The sequence below is a fragment of the Salvia splendens genome, chromosome 8, assembly GCF_004379255.2.
Source record: "Salvia splendens isolate huo1 chromosome 8, SspV2, whole genome shotgun sequence".
In the NCBI taxonomy this organism is placed as follows: domain Eukaryota; kingdom Viridiplantae; phylum Streptophyta; class Magnoliopsida; order Lamiales; family Lamiaceae; genus Salvia; species Salvia splendens.
Window position 1 is genome coordinate 34,606,833 of NC_056039.1, and position 21,672 is coordinate 34,628,504.

General features: G+C 39.0%; 2 protein-coding genes and 1 pseudogene across 5 annotated transcripts; 1 reads left to right on the forward strand and 2 right to left on the reverse strand.

The window, feature by feature from the left end:
- Window positions 1-247: 247 nt before the first annotated feature.
- On the reverse strand, window positions 248-4,079 carry LOC121743842 (vacuolar protein-sorting-associated protein 11 homolog). Of its 4 annotated transcripts, none has more exons than XM_042137217.1 (5): window positions 3,768-4,079; window positions 3,387-3,560; window positions 2,919-3,245; window positions 1,057-2,823; window positions 248-984 (listed from the first exon to the last, which is right to left on the reverse strand). In XM_042137217.1, the coding sequence occupies exons 1-5, from the start codon at window positions 3,978-3,980 to the stop codon at window positions 595-597; spliced, it is 2,871 nt and encodes a 956-aa protein (XP_041993151.1). In that variant the 5' UTR covers window positions 3,981-4,079; the 3' UTR covers window positions 248-594. The 4 variants fall into 4 exon arrangements, with proteins under 4 accessions (XP_041993151.1, XP_041993153.1, XP_041993154.1 ...); XM_042137219.1 differs by having other exon boundaries at window positions 3,387-3,654; window positions 3,768-3,905; XM_042137220.1 differs by having other exon boundaries at window positions 3,387-3,616; window positions 3,768-3,904.
- A 7,252-nt stretch (window positions 4,080-11,331) lies between these two features.
- On the forward strand, window positions 11,332-13,905 carry LOC121744382 (scarecrow-like protein 21). The gene is made up of 2 exons (XM_042137903.1): window positions 11,332-11,477; window positions 12,224-13,905. The coding sequence occupies exon 2, from the start codon at window positions 12,273-12,275 to the stop codon at window positions 13,806-13,808; it is 1,536 nt and encodes a 511-aa protein (XP_041993837.1). The 5' UTR covers window positions 11,332-11,477; window positions 12,224-12,272; the 3' UTR covers window positions 13,809-13,905.
- Window positions 13,906-13,933: 28 nt separating this feature from the next.
- On the reverse strand, window positions 13,934-17,638 carry LOC121744381 (annotated as a pseudogene).
- Between the last annotated feature and the right edge of the window lie 4,034 nt (window positions 17,639-21,672).

A 21,672-nucleotide genomic window follows, 5' to 3' on the forward strand; every position in this document is an offset into this window, starting at 1 on the left:
TCATATACTTGCGTTTCATGCTTTGGCACAGCAAATCCTACTGTGCGAATGGCACAGTAAATTTGAAGGAAGGAGTGATATGGTGGGAATTGATTTTTTACCATAATCCTAAAAGAGAGATTGTGTGAATGAATCAATCCACGACTTCTTTAGCAGGCCACTTCAGGCCCATTATCTTTTGTTTAGACCACCAGTGAAGGAACTCATAATTATTGAAATACATCTAAGAGAACTCCAACAACAAACCTTCCTCACAACAATCCAAGAAATATGCACAAACAATGCATCGCAAATCCAATGTTCCATAAAGTTAATTGGTGGCCAAATAATAAAAAAAGGGACTCAGCTAACCACAAAAGCTAAAAATACAAACATATGGAATCTTCTGGGAACATAGCAATGCCATCTATCCAATATATACCAAAAAGCTGTTGAACCAAATCAAGCACCAACCCTCTAAGAAGAAAATTTTGGCCACCGTTGCGAAGTTAAAATTAAACAGACCATCAAGCAAAAATGTAGATGATGTTCAGGAGCCATGGCATGAGATAGAGAGATTACAGAATCATTTGTAGTTAGGCACGAAGAGGGTTCTCAATAGTTGCCGTTGGTATACTCATTGGTCTGGCTAGGAGCTTCAACGAGTCCTTTGTTAGTTTTGCTGATGATTCCCTTACCAAAATACTCAGCAACAATGGAGAAACCGTCCTTTGAATTTCTCACTTGCTGGAAGAAGTAATCTTGGCTTTTGGAATTCTGCTCTAGACTTCTCTTCATCTCTGAAACAGCTCTATACTCGGGAGCACATTCTGGACATTCCTTCTCGTTGTCACCAAGACATCGTTGGTGGAACGAGTGCAAGCATATGAAGTGGACAGTGGGAAGGTCAAGTGTGAAGGTGCAAGCACTGCACTTGCTAAGCTGGAAGATCCTTGCATTTGTTCTGAGATCCTGGATTTCTTTTCTCATTGATGATGTTTCCTCCTGTACAAAGACAAATCAGCATGCATATATCTTGCACCCAAGTTAAATATTCTTAAATTGCGAAAAATGTACCTGATACTTTTCAATAGCTGTATGATCCTCCTCAATCATCTTTGACTCCTGCTCAAGCTTTCTAGCAATATAGTCCTTGATCACAGAAAGTGTGAGGCATGGATTTCTAGATAAAGTTTGAAGAACTAAAATCGGAGGCAAAATATCATCCCTTTCAACATAATTCAAAACTTCTTTAACTTCTCTAGAACAATCCTCTCCAAGTTCACCAAAGTACTTCAACAGACCGGCCCAGAGAGAGGGATCACCACCCTTACCTGAGTCCCCCAGCCTCTTGCAGCATGCAATTAAACCATCATGATCATGTGCCTGCATATAGCAGGCAATCACCTCCTTATATAGTTTCAACTTCTCATACAGATACAAAAGCCCTTCATTAAAAGAGTTCATCTCACATAGAATTATTGCTAGATCAACATCATATTGTGGCTGCTCCTGCTCAGATGGCCATGCACTTTTAAGCAAGACCAGCCCCTTTTGACGTCTCTCCAGGCGATCTCTCTCCAGGGATGCATCATCAGACTGCATCTTCCCATTAGATTGTGTTCTTGACATCACAACAGCACTGGATTCCCTATCTGCTGTAGGTTCAGCATTTTCAATGCTACCAGTTTGTGCAAGAGATGGAAAGTCCAAATCGTGAGACAAGTATAATTCCAACAGGGTGTTATGGATTTCAAATTGAGCTGGAGAATCCTTCACTTTGTTGGTGTAATTTTCTAGGAATTCCATGAGCGATTGTGGATGAATCACAAAAATATTGATAAAATCAACAGGAGATGGCAACATGGCTAGAAAGGATGAGGATCCCCCCCTTGCAGATTCTCCTTCTTCAGTACAAAGCCTCATCAATATTTGAACTGTCTCCTTAGGCTTGTGTTCTATGAGAATCTTTCCATACTCTTTAACAGTCAAACCAGCTTGATTTGGCTCAAGGCTATTTATATATTGCAATGCTTCCTCATATCTGTCTAAGTCCTCAAGCAAAATCTTCAAGTACCATTCATGTCTCCCAGTCTTCTTGGCAACATACATTGCATGCTCATGGTAATTGGCAGCTCGACATACCTTTATTGCAGTTTCCACATCAAACTTATGTTCCCCAACTCCATCCTCACTCTTTATGAATACATCCAACTTCTCAACATCTTTCAGTTTGGTATAACAGTTGAGCAAGAGAGTGGTATGATCTTTGGAAGCAAGACCCTTCTCATGCAACTTTTCCAAGTAATTTGTTAGATTGTGAATTCTCTGCGCATCCAAAAACTTCTGTATGACGTACGAAGGTTCTAGATGCCCAATGGTATGGATATACTGAGCCATAGCTTCGTCGTAACTCTGTTTGCTATATAAATGATCACCATACTTCCTTAGCACTTCCGCAGTAGCCACAGCATCAGCTTGCTGGCTCTGGACAAGATTAATAGCCACTGGGTAAAGGTTTTTCTTGAAAAGCATATCCAACTTGCTTTCCATATCCTTCTCTACAACAAGAAGAACTGATTTGTCTGCCATAATGAGTAATATATTACCCCATTCACAGAGCATGTGAGAAACTTCTTGAACCGCTATACTATGGGCTATTAAGCGGTTCTTCAGGTCATAAATGCTGAAAGTATATTTCCCAGTTCTCTGATCAGCAATAACACATAAGAGATAGCCACGAAACCACCCAACAAGTTTCTTCTCTCCCTCAAAAGCCCAGCATGGGCCTCGGCCATCAATTTCATAGAAATAGACAGCTTCGGGCCGACCAATGATCAATTCCTAATCCAAAAGTAATTACAGGAGAAAGGTTACAGCTAAAGTACGGCACATGCATAACAAGCTAACATATTATACATACAAGATGAGTAGCCTACCGAGTGATCAGTCATTGCCACACTTCCAGCTTCAGAACCTATGTAATCAAGCGTTTGAGCAGTAGGTGTTTGAGCCTCCACTTTAAACAAGCTCACTGAGCTCGGAGTGACAGCAAAGAGTTGAAAGGCTTGTCCGTCCACACGGAAACCAATTCCAGTAATCGGAGAATGTACTTTTCCGGGTTGACCATTCTGAACCTCAAGCTTGAAGCGCTTGATCCGTTCACGGGCAATGTCACCTTGAATGCAATAAATACAGCCATTCTCCAACCCAAGGGCGATAAATATTATTGGAGGAGCCTCCTCAAAAACTAGAAAAGATGTGATCTGTAAGACAAACATTAGGAGAATTCTCCATAAGCAGTCATACATATAGTTGAAAATGTGAAACAAACAAGTGGCATCAGTTTACACAAATGTGCATACACATATAAACAAGCCTAGCACTGAAGCTGCATTATTATGTACCTCTGCCTCAGAAAATTGGTTGGTAAATATTCGCAAAATCTGAATGCACTCTGGAGCTGAAGTACTCGACCCTTCTTCTTGTCTTTTATCGAGATCGAAAACCTTCAAGCACACAGCTGCTTTCTGTGGAGGCAATTGTTCGTCCTCTCCAACAGTCACTAAGAGGTTCCGTTGCTGATTCAGCAGTAAAGCCATAAAATTTTGGCCAATTAGACCACTGGAAGACAACACTAGAAAAGCAGAAAAAAGGGCTATTGTAGCTCCACTGCTTCAACATTCCATTACAGAAACAATTAAAAAAATTGGGGATTGTCTTCAAATAAGTCAAAATCAGAAAGACGAATCCGCATACATACAAAAAGAAGCGAAAATAGGTAATACCTTAAGCTGCTGGAGGAAGAGAACAGAAGAGGAGTGAGCCGGGAACGAGTAAATGTGCTGGAGGCCGCGATCAAGGAGAGAGACGGTGCCGTCGCGGCAGCCTAAGACGATCCTACCTCTGCCGCTGGAGCAGCATCGGATTTCGCCCTCGATCTCCTCAGGGATTTTGGTCTTCTTCTCGTCGAAGAAGTCGAATTTCCGCCACTGGTACATTATTTTCGATTATGTAACTCGAAAAAGCTAGAGTAAATCACCAATCACGCGGATCTATTAATGGAGGGAGCTATGGGCGTTGCCAGATTACAAGATCGCCCCTCAATTCTAGTTGTGATCGACGGTTGATTTGACTCGTTATTTCAATTAAAACGGGTTACATTAAATTAAGACGGATTAATTTGAGATTATTAGGAATGAATAATACTCCTAGTACCACAGTAATTTACAAATTAACTGGATAGGCTTAATATATGAAGTCTGGGGTATTTGGGCTTAGTTGGGCCCAATATTTATAATTCCATTGTTAGTAGTTAGACCCAATTTTAAGCTAGGAACTGCATGAAAACGGTGTGCTTTTACATTATTTTTCGTTGTAATTTTAAATATTTCTTGCTTCATTTCATTTGTTAATTGTTTTGGATTCTTGCTTGAAATTCTTGTCAAATATTTTCATTTGTTATATGTGAGTTTGAACTCAATCCGACAAATTTTTCTGGTGGGTTTAATGATTTGGATTTGCATCATCAATATATATATAGCCGTGTTTCTGTTCAAATATCACAACTTTATGCAAATGCATTCTTGATTCATGGTAAATTAAACAATTTTTTTAATCTGATTTTTCGTTCCGTGTCTAATCAAAGATCACACATCTTTATGCAAACTTCACTCATGATTCTAGACAAATTTATACTCCTATTAATATTTTTTTATCTGATATCTTGATTTGCAGTTTGATCAAATAACTTAACTTTATGCTACTTTTTTATATCAGATTTTCAGTGATCAAAGATCTCATCTTTATTCAAACTACATTCTTGATTCTTGCTATATTTATGCCACCATTTTCATCCAATTGCTTATTTTTCAGCTCTATTTCTGATCAAAACATCTCATCCGTATGGAAACTGTATTGTTGATCCCAAGGTATATGATAATGAGGCATATACATTTTTTATGCCAATATAATGGTTGTGTGATCATGAATGTATAAGATATGAGGCATACATCAATATAACGGTTGTGTGATTATGAATGTGGCTTCGTGTTCCTATTCGGTAACTCGAAATTATAAATATGCACATGACATGTATCAATTTTTTTCGTGATAATTCAAGCTTGGTGGAAACATATGAACAATGTGCGCTGAGTTGTAGAGTGGGAGAGTGCTTTTGAAATTTATTTAAAAAATTAGACTTATGGGGTGGGCCTTGGCCTAAATATTTGATAATTAATGTGGGAGATTTATTTACTGTACAGAGTATAGGTAATTTAACAATTCAAGATACAAAAAGGCTATATGCTTTGGATTCTTGCGTATCTTTTTTTGTATTACTTCGACATTAACTTTTAATGAAATTTTTGCTTGAATATATATGATCAAAAACAATTTAAACACAAAAAATTATAAGAATGAGACTCTTTAAATATTAGCTTTGATAGTTTCAATTGTTCAGCCCTATATTTTTCAGGGTCTATAATAAAACTCATAAATTAGCTTGAACATTTATTGCTTATATTATTACTCTTTAATGTATTGACCATACAATATAGTATTAACTCTTTTTCATACTATATTTTTCGACTTCCTAAAAAAAAGTATTTTTCCGACTTGCATATACGGAGTATATTAATAGTAGGTCATGAATATGCCAAAGATTAATTGCGAGTTTAATTTTTTACAACTTGCTTTTTCCCTATACTGTACTATCTATTCATTCTAATTACTACTAACTGATACGTATAGTTCATTATCTCATAGTACAAAGTTCACATCTACATTTATACTTACCATTAAGATAGTAGGAGTACTTCATCTATATATTTTTTAATAAATTAGGTAACACATGTACCATGATTAGAAAAAAGTGAATAGTATATATTAAAAGAACTTCTTAATTAATGGCATGGCTAATCTAGCTAGGGTTCTTCAAACTTCAAATCGGAATTAAGTATCGTGCTAAAGCAATAATTCTAGGATTAGACTTCCATATTAATTAAACTTTTAGAGCTTTCGGTTTCAATATTAGTAATTACGGTATATTTTAATCTTTTTATATAGGAGTATAAAAAATTACCTTAGCTAAACATTAAGTTAGCTTGGATATATGTATGACCTATCCCATTCCCTCCTTAATTATATTGAAATTTGAAATACTACCTGTTATCAAACATGTATTGGTGTCTCGTTTAATGCCAAAAAGTTGATAACATAGAACAAACAAATGATGTCTATTTGGGACCCAAGTGAGTTAGCAAAGACTTCAACTTTAGAGACAAAGGCAGAAACCATCCAACTACTACTATGTCTATACCTCAATCTCCAATTCTTTACTTTTATCTTCTAGTTAATTTTATTGTCGACCACCATATTCAAATTCTCTCTCAGTCATTCTCCACCGTCAATTACCATTTCAAGACAAAGGTTGTAGTCGTATATATACTCTTGAACTAAAATGCTTCAGATTCTGGAAATTTGTCCGAATATATACTCAGGGAGATGTTCAAAATAAGTCTTTTTAAAAGTGAGAATCGATTGAGCGAATATATAGAGTACTAGGAGTATTTCGTTATAACATATTCGTCAATTCCAAATAGTTATGTACTCCCTCGTTTTTCCGTTTTAGTCCATCCACGAATAGCAGTTCCGTTTTAGTCCATCCGCGAATAGGAATCCCGGTTCACTTTTACCATAAACGGCGTTGAATAGGGTTTTACCTTCCACTAACTCATTCCACTCACATTTCATTTAAAATTAATATATATGTAGGACTCTTATTCCATTAACTAATTTTCATCCACTTTTCTTAACATTTCTTAAAACTCGTCACGCCAAGAAATGAGATTCTTAATGGCGGATGGAGAGAGTGCATGTATATATAGTGCGTGGCCTACATAGGGAGGGAGTTACTACTGACAAACTAAAGTACAGACAAAACTAGTTTGCAACTTGCATCCACAAAAGTCTTATTCATATCATATATTTACGTGCACGCGCACTAATTTAATTTAATCCATCAAATGGGACTAAAATACTAAGATCTGTGACCAACATAAAAAAATAATCAAAATATTATCCATCCGCATGCAATTATTGAATTGAGATTCTTCAATATATTGGGGGGTTACAAAAAATAATTTATATTGCATATAAAGTTAATAAATCAGTTAATGTTTTTTTTTCTGTATATGAAGTTAGTTTTTTAGCTTAATAGTATAGATTTTACTCAATTAAAACTTGATTTAATCCCATCAATGACAAACTTTATAATCAATCTTGATTCTTATTTTAACTACCAAGTCAAATTTCTCTTTTAATGGAGTATATAATTCTATTTTAAATATTTAACGTCCTCTTTAGTTAAAATGTAGATAAACATCTTCCAATTTAATAAGTGCCACTTACATCGAGCTTTATGATTTATATTCCTTGCTACTATAAAAAAACCCTATTCACAGCTTTTTGGTACTCTCTGATGCAACACTACTCATTAAAATAATAGATATCACATCTTTTTTAAACTCCAATAATATTTATTAAATTCGGACATTCTATCTTATCAAATAAAGTAGTTGATTGAGTATGAAAAGGGATTTAAAAATTGAAGTGAAATTGACAAAATTATGAGTCTGTGTGGGACATTGGTATTAGTTATATGGGAGACAAACAAGCAACACAATTGCCTCTTTCCTTAACTCTATTTGCTTTGATCCCTTTGCAATTTCATTGGGAATATCGTTTGTGATTCGTAGGACATTTTCGACTCATGATCACAATTCTCTTATTTACATTGTTTACTTCCTAATCGTGTCATCTTTCACTGGAGATTGTTAAATTGAACATGCATTGTGTTAATAAAGATTTTATGTGATTGTTTGTAAGATTCCACCATATACCACTTTAACTTTTAAGTTTTTTAAAACTCCAGTAACCAAACTAAGTGGAGTAATTTGTAATCACACAAGTTTAAATTTATTTGAAAAGTGATTAGTGCAGAAAAGGGCATAATTATATCTAATCAATTAGTATGTGTTGTAATCATATCCATATAGAACTATACATGTGTTGATAAAGTACTCCGACAATATTAATCATACAAAAGGTCTATTTATATTAATTCAGCACACTTGTAATCCACGTTATTATCTTGAGTTGAATCTCAAACTTTTCAAATTAATTATGCGTACCTCAAAATTAAATGAACGGTAGGGATATAAGAGATTAAATAAGATAGTGAGAGGTGAGGTGGAATGCACTTGCTCCTACGTCATCTCTCTATCCCCTTGTCACTTTATATAGACAACTTTACCCTTTTATTATTATTATTATTATTATTATTATTATTATTATTATTATTATTATTATTATTATTATTATTATTATTATTATTTTACTTTCTACCAAAAAATAGGCAATGTCCAACCACATGCTCGTTGTAATTTATTCTTACTATTGGTTGTGTTTCTTCAAATTTTAATTTTTTTGGTCCGTTTCCCAAAAATAAAAAGTTTTCATTTTAAAAAATAGACTTTATAATCTACTATAACATTAATTTCAATATTTTTTCTCTTACTTTACTCATTTTTTCTATTCATATCTCTTACTTTACTAATTTTATATTAAAATCTATATCATTTTTAAAGTTTATATTTTTAGGAAACAAATATAATAGTAATATTTTGTACTCCCTTTGTCGCTTGATAAGTAGTTTCATTCTGGGAAGTTCTAAGATAAATGGACATTTTCTTTCTTAGTCTATTATCTTTATTTTATTCTTTTTCTTACTTTGATCTCCTCCATTTAACTAATAAAACCTCATTTTCTTAAATCTCATGATAAAAAATTCTCATTATGTAAGGAACCCCGGGAATAATATATTTTTGACAAATTCCTAATATTTTTAATATACTATATAGGGAATATGTACTCACTCCGTCCACCATTAAAAGATCAATTTGACCGGGCGCGAATTTAAGAAATGTACTAGAAATTGAGTGGAAAATGTTAAGTTGAAAGTGAGTCATACTATTAGTTTTATAGTGAAGTGTGAGTGAAATAAAATTAATGGAATGTGAGATTTATTAATAAAAATAGTAAAATGCAAATGACACATTTATTGGTGGATGAACAAAATTAACAAAATTAGATATTTATTGGTGGATGGAGAAAGTATTTTTTAGGCCATCCACAATAGCGCCTAGCGCACCGCTTAGCCGAGCGCCGGCGCTAGGCGGTGCGCTAGGCGATCTATTGCAACCGCCCAACCATTTCCGGAATTAAAAACCGCCTAGCGCTCGGCGGTTCCGTGGCGCTAGGCGGTGCGCTGGGCGATCCGCTCGGCGCTATTGCAGCGTCCGGATCGCCTAGCGCGATTTTTTCTTTTCTTTTCGAAACACTATATATACGCGCCTTGCACGTCATTTTCATTCGCACCACTTGTTTTAACGAGTACTCTCTCTATCTAAATTTATGTACAAGATCAACAATGGTAAATGGATCTCAACAACGAGCCTACTTCAGGGAGTAGCGGGTCTCAAGCTCAAACTCCCCCGGTCCCCGTGGGAAGTGGATGGAGTCAGATGCCACCATACTACAACATGTACCCGTGGCAGCAGATGATGCCCGGGATGCCAGCCGGGGAGAGTCCGCCGGGGGGGTTTCCGGCGATGCCGGGGTGGGCACCCGGGAAGCAGATGATGCTCGGGGGGTACAGGCGACGCAAGGGACGCCGGGGGGTACCGGCGACGCAGTGGACGACGGGGGGATCCCCGGCGACACAGGGGACGCCGGGGGACGTCTATCGCCCCAGTTTTGATTTTTCGACTGGTTCGTCGCACACATCGACCCCAACGGAGGCGCAGCCGTTGCCCCAATTTGACACTTTCTCCTTCGATGACTTGGGGTTAGATCTTCTCGGTGTTCCGGATGCTCCCGTTCAAACGGGGGGCGCAGGGCAGGGTTGTGGCGCCCCAAAGAAGAAAAGCAAGGGGAAGAGGGTCAGCGAGTCCTCGCAGCCGGGTGAGGACGACAACTCGGTACGGAGGAGGTGGACGGACGCAGAGAACGTCGCGCTGTCCAAGGCGCGGGTGAGTGTTTGCGACGATCCTCTCGTTTCGAACAACCAGAGGATCGTCAACTTGTGGGGCAAGATAGCAGCAGCCTACCAGAGGTTTTACCCGGAGGGGAGGCGATGCCCCGGGGAGGATTGCCGGAAGGGGTGGGACCGAATCAGGGCTACGGTCTCTCGATTTTCGGGCTTGTACACCAACGCCATCCGCATGATGAGCAGTAGCCAAACGGAGGAAGACTGCAGGAGGATAGCGGAGAAAGCCTTCCCCCTGAAGGGGTTGTATAAGGACTTCACCTATTGGAACTGCTATCTTGTGCTGAGCGACTCCGAGAAGTTCCGAGTAGGTGTCGACGCTGGCTGGCCGAAGAAGCAACGACTGAACTATACCGGTGATTTCAGCGGCAGCAGTGGTGGTTCCCACGACCTCCCCGAGACAGCCCAGGAGGTCCCGACCCCTCGTTCGTTCGCTCGCCGAACTCGCCCGGTTGGGCACAAGCGGGCTCAACGGGAGGCGATGGGGGTCGTCGGGGGTTCTCAGGAGGTCCAGTCGACATCCCCCCTTGGCCAATCCACAGCGGATCTCAAATTCTTCGCGCGTCAACAAACGCGCGCTCAGATGGTCAAGACGATGGCCGAATGGCGGGCGGCGGTGGACCCCGTGGAGAAGAGTTTGCTTCAAACATTGCTCCTGAGCATGCAGGAGGATTTGGAGGCTGCACGGAGGGAAGCCGCCGGGAGTAGAGGCGGCGGCGACGGAGGCGGCGGCGATGGTAGCGACGGAGGCGGAGGCGATGGTGCCGACAACGACGGAGGAGACGACGACGGAGCAGAGGAGTGAATTATTGTACTTTTTTGTTAATTATTGTAATTTTTTTAAATTATTGTACTTTTTTTAAATTATTGTACTTTTTAAAATTTTAATAGTATTATTAATGTTTCCCGTATTTGTCTCGTAAATTAAATTCCGTATATTGTGTGATTGTTAATTATTTCATTTTTATATAATTGTTATTAGTGATGTGGCTATTGATGTGGCTGGGCTATTTATGATGTGGCTAGGCTATGACTGGGCTATTTATGATGTGGCAGGAGGATTTTTAGTGTTGATGATGTGGTAGGAGGAGTTTGTGGCTAGGCTATGACGGGACTATTTCTATTGTGGATGGCCTTAGGCCAATTATTTTAAGATCCGCAGTGTCAATTGCGTTAATTCAGCTAATTCTCAGCTTCTTTTATCTCATTTTTTATATTATAATAGTAGATGATTCTACTATAAAATTTCTAGCTCTCTGATTTTCAGCAACCTCTACTCTCTCTCTAATCCGCCATTTCTCTCTCTAAAGAACAACTGCTTCTTGGTGGTGTAACGACATTGAATAGAGAGCTAACAAACTTGGATTCTTTGGAGTTACAAATTTTAAAGGTTGGTTTTTGTTGAACAGGCGTTTCGAATATTAATCGAGTTCCTCTGTTTTCATCTGAATTTTCTTTCCAGAGGTTGTAATTCGATTGATTGTATTCCCATACAACAAATTCAAGGTTTTCATTTATGCTTAATTAGTTTTGATTTGCAGCAGAAACTAGTTGAGGAAAGAGTAAAGTTGATTTGAATAAGATTAGTGATCATAGAGATTGAATTCTTGCATTCTCTCTCACTCTTCAGCTGGATTTTAGCCTGCATTTCACACTAGGATTTGTTTGAGGCTATTACATTAGTTTTTCTAAGGGTGCAGGGTAACAAGATGTGAGCTGTTCATAATTTCTTGTATTTTCAGTTGTTTGACTTATGTCAACTAATGTTTTTCTATGGGAAGAAGGTGGAAGTCGCTTGACCCCATACAATCTTGATCAAAGTCTTGCCGGTTTTGATGCTTCAAAGAAATTAGGGAGTTTTACCGAATGAAAATTTCTACATGATTGGAACTTCTAGCTTGTTTCCTTTAGTGGACTCCACCAACATTCTCATTTTCTACAGTGGAAGAACTCATTTGCCTATAAATAGGGCAGTAAGGAATCCAGAGCTTGTTAATCACAAGTGTGAATTTGTTTTAACTTTTATGCAGTGTTATTGGATTTGATGGTGTATAATTTGTACTGAATCAGTTAGTTTTGCAGATGGCTAAATAGTTTGGTTTGCTAATTCTAGTTTCATTTTCTGGATTTGTGCAGTTTTTTTTTATTGAACAAGGGATTTTGAGTGGTAGGTGTAAGATCAAACATGTCTAATACATGGTATTGTCAGCCTCTTAGAAAGCTAGAGGGCTACTCCCTTCAACATTGTCAGCCATTAAACAGCCCTCAGCTATGGAGTTACAGCAACATTACTAATGGTAATGGCTGCTCAATTCTCCTCTCACTGGAGTCATCCACTGTGACTGCGAATCACTCAGCTTCAACGGTCAGCCTCTCTCCCAATGAGAGCTCGTTGTCTCATCAAGACTACCCTGCAGGAGGTCTGCAGATCAACGATGAGGAAGACGTGAGCGAGTTGAAGCACAAGCTCAAGGAGCTGGAGACCGTGATGTTCGGGCCGGATGTTGATTTTCTTGAAACCTATGACGATTCTGTGGCAACTAGGTTAGCCTCCGCAGAGATAGACAGCTGGAGGCAGCTGATGGAGGTGATCCCGCGAGGGGACCTCAAGCAGCTGCTTACGGCCTGTGCAAAGGCCGTGTCAAACTGTGATTGGTTGATGGCGCAGTGGCTCATGTCCGAGCTGCGCCAGTTGGTCTCAGTTTCTGGTGCACCGGTGCAGCGCCTGGGGGCGTACATGCTGGAGGGGTTGGTGGCGCTGATGAGCGCCTCCGGCAGCTCCATCAACAAGTCTTTGAAACTGAGAGAGCCTGCTAGCTTTGAGCTGCTGTCTTATATGCACATGTTGTATGAGGTGTGTCCTTATTTCAAGTTTGGTTATATGTCAGCAAATGGTGCCATTGCGGAAGCAATGAAAGATGAGAATAGGGTTCACATTATTGATTTCCAGATAGGTCAGGGTAGCCAGTGGATACCTCTGATTCAGGCGTTTGGGGGCCGGCCAGGTGGACCGCCACATATCCGGATAACGGGTGTGGACGACATTACCTCGCCATATGCTCGTGGAGGAGGGTTGAACATGGTGGGGAGGAGGCTAGCTAAGCTCGCTCAAGCCTTCAAAGTTCCCTTCACATTCCATGCTGTGGCCGTGCCGGCCTGCGAGGTCCGGGCTGAGAATCTTGGGATCCGGGCTGGGGAGGCGTTGGCGGTGAACTTCGCCTTCATGCTGCACCGGATGGCCGACGAGAGCATGAGCACAGAGAACCACAGAGACAGGCTGCTGAGGATGGTGAAAGGGCTTAACCCTAAGGTGGTGACACTGGTTGAGCATGAGCTCAACACCAACACTGCGGCTTTCTATCCTCGTTTTGTCGAGGCGTTGGATTATTACACGGCGATGTTCGAGTCCATTAACGTTACACTCAAGAGGGAGCACAAGGAGAGGATAAATGTGGAGCAGCACTGCTTGGCAAGAGATGTTGTGAACATCATAGCCTGCGAGGGGGCTGAGAGAGTCGAGAGGCACGAGCCGCATGGGAAGTGGAGATCGCGCTTCACTATGGCCGGTTTCAGCCCTAACCCGTTGAGCTCTCTGGTGAATGCCACCATCAAGACTCTGCTTCAGAACTACTGCGATGGATATAGCCTTTCAGAGAGAGATGGAGCTCTGTTTCTTGGGTGGTTGAATAGAGACTTAGTCGCTGCTTCTGCTTGGAAGTGACATGAAGACCTAAGCTTTTTACCTTATTAGTACTTAAAAAGCAAAAATAACTGTACAACACTACTATTACAAGAAATCCGGTCATTTCACTCTATTAGCATGTTTTAGATTCCCAATGCTCAAGCTTTACAGAATAATAATAACAGCATTATCATCAATGGCAAAGAATATGTACAATGGGTAATCTACACTACAGTTTATAACTCACATGAACACATTTATACAACAAATACAAATTATTCCAAAGCCTGGGTCCAACCAATCAACAAGTTAAACTACTGAACTTTTACAACGATCACTCGTCGAGCTAGAAGAAGTGTCCGTCCACCACCCCAATAGAATGATAAAGAAAAATATGTCGCTGAATACAATCACGCTGATAACAATTTTGAGGTGATGTAACAAGCATCTTTAGAGTTGATGGCAAGCTCAGTTTGCAATAACACGAACAGCCATTTCAAGTGAAACAGGGCTCTTGTCTTTGGGTTTGGAACTAGACTCACCATTTGGGCTAACCATATTATCATCATCACCTCTGGCTATGCTTTGGCCAACAGTCCTGGAAGTGGGAATGTCATGGATGTGTTTTCCTTCATACGTAGTAATGACCAACTTTTGATCATGTGAGGCTCTTTCGACATGTTTCTTAACCGGGCAAGCAGTGTTTGAACACCTGTAGTAACTCCTGCACAACATAAGGGGCTGAGATTAGGTGGAAAGGCTACCTAACAGCTTTGTCAGAAATTGGAGAAGGGCTGTCGACCGAAGGAACATGTTATTAAAGAAAGTAGATTTTGACTCACTTGTATAGATAGTATTTGATGCAAAGGTCAGCATGATTTACATCAAGGTTGGGTAAGGTCATTACACAATGTAATGTGCAGAAATGAAAAGTTCAGTTACCTAGGGTTCTGATTGCCTTTTACCAACTTCTGCCCATATTTACGCCACCGGTATCCATCATTAACCAAATCAATCTCACTCAAAGTTTGAACAACATGCCGTGAATCAGAACTAGATCTATTTATTACATCACCATCTACAGAACGTATACCTCTTTTCCTGTTGCAGAGGCAAGCCAATTAGCATAACAGTAATTATTACTGATAAATAGAGTATATGATATCCGAAGCTTCGAAATGAACATACTGCCGTTTGGGATCAGGGAAATCTTCTAGATCATTAGTATCGTTATTTGAACAGGAAACTACTCCCGACAAACCATCAGCACTTTTTCCAACATCTGATTGAGGTGAGAGTTCTGCCAATTGATCTGAACTGACATGCGTGGTGATCGGCACAACATTGGCTGACAGGTGACCACAAAATCAATAACTGCTGATGGTACGACATACTATAAAACATTAAATGATATTCACACTTACCTTTTGATGTAGATGCAATGGACATCTCTGGCGTTCTTACTTGAAGAGTATTAGTCACCTGAGGACTCTGCTGTGGTTTCTGATGATGATGATTCCCAAGGTACTTGTTGTCCGATTTACACCCATCATGTGATTTCTCTAATTGTTTTTTAGCCTGGCAATTGGGATAAGTACATTTGTAATAGCTTCGAACAAATTTATTTCCTTTTACAAGCTTCTGTCCATACTTCCTCCAGCTATAGCCATCATCTAATCCTTTGTCTGGTGCTTTGGAGGGAGCACTTCCAACATCAGCACATGATTCCTGAACTACAGAGTCGAGGTTTCGTCTAGGCTGCAATTTCTCCACTTTTTCAAACTTCTTAGAATATGCATAGCTATCTTGACCATGTTCAGATACAGGTACTCCCATGCTCAAACTTGACCTTTGAAATGACTTGCCTTTAATGTTAGCATCTTTTTCTTCGTTGCCCAATAATGCATGATTGCTATCACGTATGCACTCTCTAGGCTGTAAATTGTCAGGATGATGTTCTTCTTTTGGTAAAGCAGAAAGTTTTTTGGAGTGGCCCGAACTGATGGTCACTTGATCATGTTGGGAACTACTACCTCCAGCATCTGGGTACCGCCTGGGCTGCAATTTCTCCAAAACTTTTACAGGATGAGGCGACTGAGTCAGCATCTGCTCGTTGGACTGGGATGAAGGCACCCCATTGACACTTTGTATGGCCAGTGATTTACCTGCTACCATCTCCCTCTTTTTAGGAGTTCTTTCTACATCACATATCAAAGATGTTTTTACTCCAACATCAGGGCTCTGGTTTGAGTGCAAATCAGTGGGTTTATCCTTTAGGATTCTAGAAACATCTCCAATAACATGAGAGGCTGGATCAGATTCTTGTGAGGGAATGCATGGACTTGAATTTGGTATTTCCATCGAGATATCTGAGTCCTCATTTTCATTCTTCCATGAACAAATTCCCTCTTCTCCATGGGTTTCTGGAAAATCATGAGTGCCGCCCGAGGTTTGTCTCTGATGGACATCATATTGTTTATGTTTGGTTACAAGGGAGGCCTTATCACAAGATGATGTATGGTTTATTGTATCAGAACTCTGTTTTTGAGATACATGACTTGGTTCTTTCTCAGTCACTATGCAGGAATCTTTCTCTTGCTTGGCATTAGGATAGCTTTTTGTGTGCGGTATGTCGCTCATTATCTTCTCAGAGGGCAAAGGGAATGCAGCCTCTTTACTTTGATGTTGCCAACCACTAAGTTGGTGCTAGAAGTATTCTCCAGTTCACCTGACATGAAGTTTTGATTTATTGATCTGATGCAATTCTTTTAGAATAAACTGCACCCATCAAGTCCTTCCCTTATAGTACCTGATAACGCAGTAAAATCATCCACCTATGAAAGCATAATAATCTCCTAGACTTAAGAGGTTGGTAAGAGAAATGTTGTAATTCCCTTAGAATAAACTGCACCCATCAAGTCCTTCCCTTATAGTACCTGATAATGCAATAAAATCATCCACCCATGAAAGCATAATAATCTCCCAGACTTAAGAGGTTGGTAAGAGAAACGTTGCTAAAGAAGCCATCATGGACTCAAGAAACAAATTAGACAAAAATTATACTCCTATTAATATTTGGGAAAGCAAATGAAGATTGACTATTAAAGAAGAACAACACAGGCAGTATTGGAATAGCTGGACGAAATATATAGCTGATTATCACTGGTCACCCGAAAAAAGTAAACAAATATTAATATCATGAAAGATAAGACACCAAGCCAACAGCAAAGAGAACAAAAATCAGAAAAGACATCCAGCATGTGTACAAAGATATAGTCACTCACAAACATCCTGCTGGTCATGATATTAAAAAAACAAACATGGAAAAATACTAAGCTTCGATCAAGCAAATAAGCTAAACATAGGATATTACATCTTTGATTACTCAAAAATACTGCAGCTACAGAGAGGGGCTAAGTTAGACCTGAAACAATTCAATGAATAAAAATCAAAAGAAAAGTAAGTCACAATTTATGCTCTGAAATGAAAGCCCTCAATCAATATATAGATGTTGAATCCATGAAAATTGTTTTAACTGTCGATTTAAAGACTATGTGGACTCCAGGAATTTATAAAATGATTCCGAACAAGCTCCATTCACAATGAAAGAAAGAAGTTGCAAACTTAAAACAGTTGAAGTAAGCATTTACGCAAATACATAAACTGCATAACTCATAAGGTTGGAATTCCCCGACAGAAGCTGAAACAAAACAAAATTCTCTCATACGCACAAAAAAGCAAAGAATTCAAGGTACAACTAGGAAAAAATAAACCCCTAAATCTGAAGGCGATAAAGAGAAACGAGAGGCGTGAATTCGAAATAGGACGATGATTAACCGAAAATCGTCAATCTGGACGGTGGGGCAGTTGAAAGGAGAGTTACCCGAGGTAGTATCGTCCACGGCGGCGGCGATGCGGTGGCGGAAGAGGTATTAAGGTGGTGGAAGTGGCATAATTCAGCAAGGGAAGGAAAGCAGAGGAATTGACTTGGACCAAGCATCATGAGAGAGGGAGGTGAAGTGGACCAAATTACACATTTATGCGTACACCTTTTGCCTCTATAGCCTATGCAAAACAAGGGTGTGATGAATCCATTTGCTAGCCGAATCAATATCTACAACTAATTTAAATAAATTGCATCCAAATTTCATTTTATTACTAATATTTAAATTTAAAAAGATAAAGAAAACTATCAATATTAAAATTTTGGATCAAAATATCAATGCAGTGTATTAAACATATCAATACGATTGATTGAATATGTCAACACAACTTAGCATTGAGATATTATGTTAGCTATGTTGACATTAAACTGCTACTTGGAAAATATGAAAATTTAAGAATTTTTTTTCAATTTTTGACATCGAAACATATGCAAGTAAGATCTCGTTAGAATCCTTATAAATTATCTTTGATTTGATATATGTTATGTAAAAAATTAATTTAAGTTGAGATAGTTATAATCATTTAAAATTTTGAGATATTTTTTAAAAGTTAGTTATAAGTTATAACTTACTTTTTTATAATTGACATTAATACCTCTAATTGACATTTTTTGTACAATATATTGATACTCGTGATTTGAATAATCTTTTGTCTTGATTTAATGATTCAATGTTTATCATTTAGTTGAAGGGTGAGTTAGTAATATAACGCATACCTACAAACAACTATATGCATCTATACCACGTATTTTAAATAATTAAAAGTAGTGGGAAAGTAAAGTAAAAGAGAAAAATATAGATGAGATTATAGTAATAAATAGTTAAAGTAGAGAGAAAGTAAAGTAATAAAGAGAATAATATAAAGTAGATTCTCTTCTGTATTATTTTTTTTCTTACTTTATTTTCGCTCCACTTTATCTAGAATATGCACTTTTGATTCGGCAAGAGTTTTAATGCACAATTGATAAAGTAAGAGAGAGGTAGAGAGAAAAAGTAATTAAAATATTGTTAGTAGAGAGTGAGTCACACCTCATTAGAGAGAAAATAGATTCCAAAATTAGAAAGGTGTATATTCATGTGGGACGGATTAAAAATGAAAGATTACATATTCTTGGGGGACAGAAGGAGTATCATTTTTTCATAACAAGTGCGAAAAAAATGCGTCATCTTAGCTGGGACAAACGAAGTACTTAAAAATTAAAACATTCGAGCACTCACAATAGAATAAGCTCTCTCGTAGCCCTCTCAAAAATTCCTCTGCCATAACATCAGTCCTCCCACATGCCACAACCATCAACCCTCCAATGTAATTCATTTTAATTGTTGGTGTTTTTATTAGAAATAAAACAACAAAAATGAAATTAATTAGAGAAAAAAAAACATAGAAAACACATAAAATCTTCATTATATTATAATTTTGGAAAACAATGCAACGATAAACAAACTTTCAAATAAAATACAAATGAATCAATAGTTATGTTTAAACCCTACGTGCCCATAACTCTTCGATTATATTGTGCTGAAGTTGAATATCACCTTTTTTGCTGACGCATACTAACAAGTGCCTGGAGCCTCTCAGCGTCGCCATGAGGTACACCCATCAGTACAGGGGCGGTGGCCTCACCGTTGCTTGATCCAACAACATCTTCATTTGCCCAATTGGTGAGTTTTGTACCTTCATTATCGACTATGATGTTATTCATGATGATACATGCATACATAACATCAGCGATGCAGTCTTCATTGAACATTCGTGTCAGGCCCTTCACCACTGCCCATCGCGCTTGAAACACACCAAATGCCCACCACATCCTTCCGTGCACTCTCTTGCCGTTGTGTAAAGTAAACTTTCTTTGGATCTGTTGGACATCTGATCGTTTTCACAAATACGGGATACCTGGATCGTTTGTCTTTTGCCGTTTGTCGTTGGCTATGAAAGTGATTGCCGGACCCACAAAAGGCACTGGTCATTGAAGAGGGACGACGATGGTAGGACATTGATGTCATTGTTCGATCCAGCAACCCCGAACTACGCATGCCTAATCCACAGCTGGTAGTCCAGCAACGGATTCGAGGATCATTGTGGGATTCTTGCATTTGAACCCAGTCGTGAAATGTCCTTTCCAAGCGGTCGGGCAGTTCTTCCATTCTCATTGCATGCAATCTATGCTACCCAACATTCCAGGAAAGTTGTGCACCCTCCCGTACAAATTCATCAGACCATGGCAGTCGAGAGGGGTCGGCTTTTGAAGATACGTGGCCCTGAATACTTCGATGACGCCCCGACAAAAGATTCTTCACACACTGGCGGCCAGTTTTTTCGCTTATATGAAGGTATCCGTCGAACATGTCGCCCAGTCCTCCATAAGCCAACTGCCTAATTGCAGCGGTGCACTTCTGTAGCGGTGCTAGTCCGGGCCTGTCGCTGGCATCCTATCGTATTCGGAAGTACTTATAAAGCTCCCCCTACGCCGACACAATGTGCAGGAAAAGGTCTCGATGCATTCTAAAACGCCGACGGAAAACCGCCGCCTCCCACCGTGCCTCCTCGACAAAGTAGTTAGAAAACAACCGACCGTGGGCACCGACGTGGTCACAGATGATTGTACGTCAATATTGGATCGGTCGAGGGACCACCGACTCCAGCTCTGCTTCATTGCGTCATTCCAATTTTTGCCGTAGACGTCTTCTCCAACAAGGCGTCCGAGATGTGTTTATCCATTGGACCTTCATCACCACCAAAAACCACTTTTAGCTAGAAGTGTAAAAAATTAGGTGTGGAGGAGTGAAATGAGAAGATGGATTGAGAAAATGAAATAAAAATAATTAAAATTTAAATTAAAAATGGGATGGTGGTCGCTCGGCGCCCATCGCATTCCTCCCCACGGCTCGGCGGCCGCAATAGGCGTTGCCGCGACAGCCGTCCCGCATGGCGGCCAAACGAGTTCCTATTGTGAGTGATCCAACACATCTTTAATATTACTAGCTGGATTCTCAATGTAGAGTTGTGGATTAATAAGATACTCCCTCCGTCCTAAAAGAATGTGCACTTTGAATTTATCACGAGTTTTAATCTAAAATTGGTAAAGTAAGAGAGAGGTAGAGAGAAAAAGTAATTAAAGTATTAATCCTTTCATCACACTCTAAGTGACACATTTTCCTTTTTGGGATGTCCCATCACCTCCATCTATATCTCGATTGCTTTTTGAAGGTTAGATTTGCTCCATTTAGAGTGGGACACATGGAGTATTAGTGGAGAATAAGTCTCACCTCATTAGAGAGAAAATGATTTTCAAAATTAGAAAGTGCATGTTCTTGTGGGATGGACTAAAAAGGAAAAAGTGCATATTTTCGTGGGATGGAGGAAGTACATGCTAATCAGATTTGAATTTTATTGTGTTAAAATTTTTAATCCGAATTATAAACATTCTAATTTGAGCTAGTTTATTTTTGTATTTTTTATTAAGATCCTATTATTTTTAGAGTGTAACTTTTTTTTATATCTAAACTTGGGAAATGATATGATAGATATGTTAGGCTTATCTAGCTACAATTACAAAGGGTATTTTGCTGCTTATAGTTCACTCAAACTATAAAAAAACTCTCATGCTTTCACATGCCCCAACTACAAGTCTACGACTACAACTACAACTGAAACTGCAATCTCCATACAGAAAGCTAACAAGAAGGGAATCAATGAATGCATTTTTCCATTAGTTTTGCGGAGATATTTGCGCATGCATGGGAATGTCATGAACAGCCATGGCTTTTACAGTTAGTTTAATACTAGCACTTAACTTCGCCTTCATAAATCAAATACATGTACTATGTGTAATATTGTCAATAAACTTCAACGCTTTCATTAATGATGTCACATGTTGGCCTAGACCCACCTAGCTGTTCAACTGAATTACAAGTTACACCACATTCAAGGAATATAAATCATACTAGTATATTTA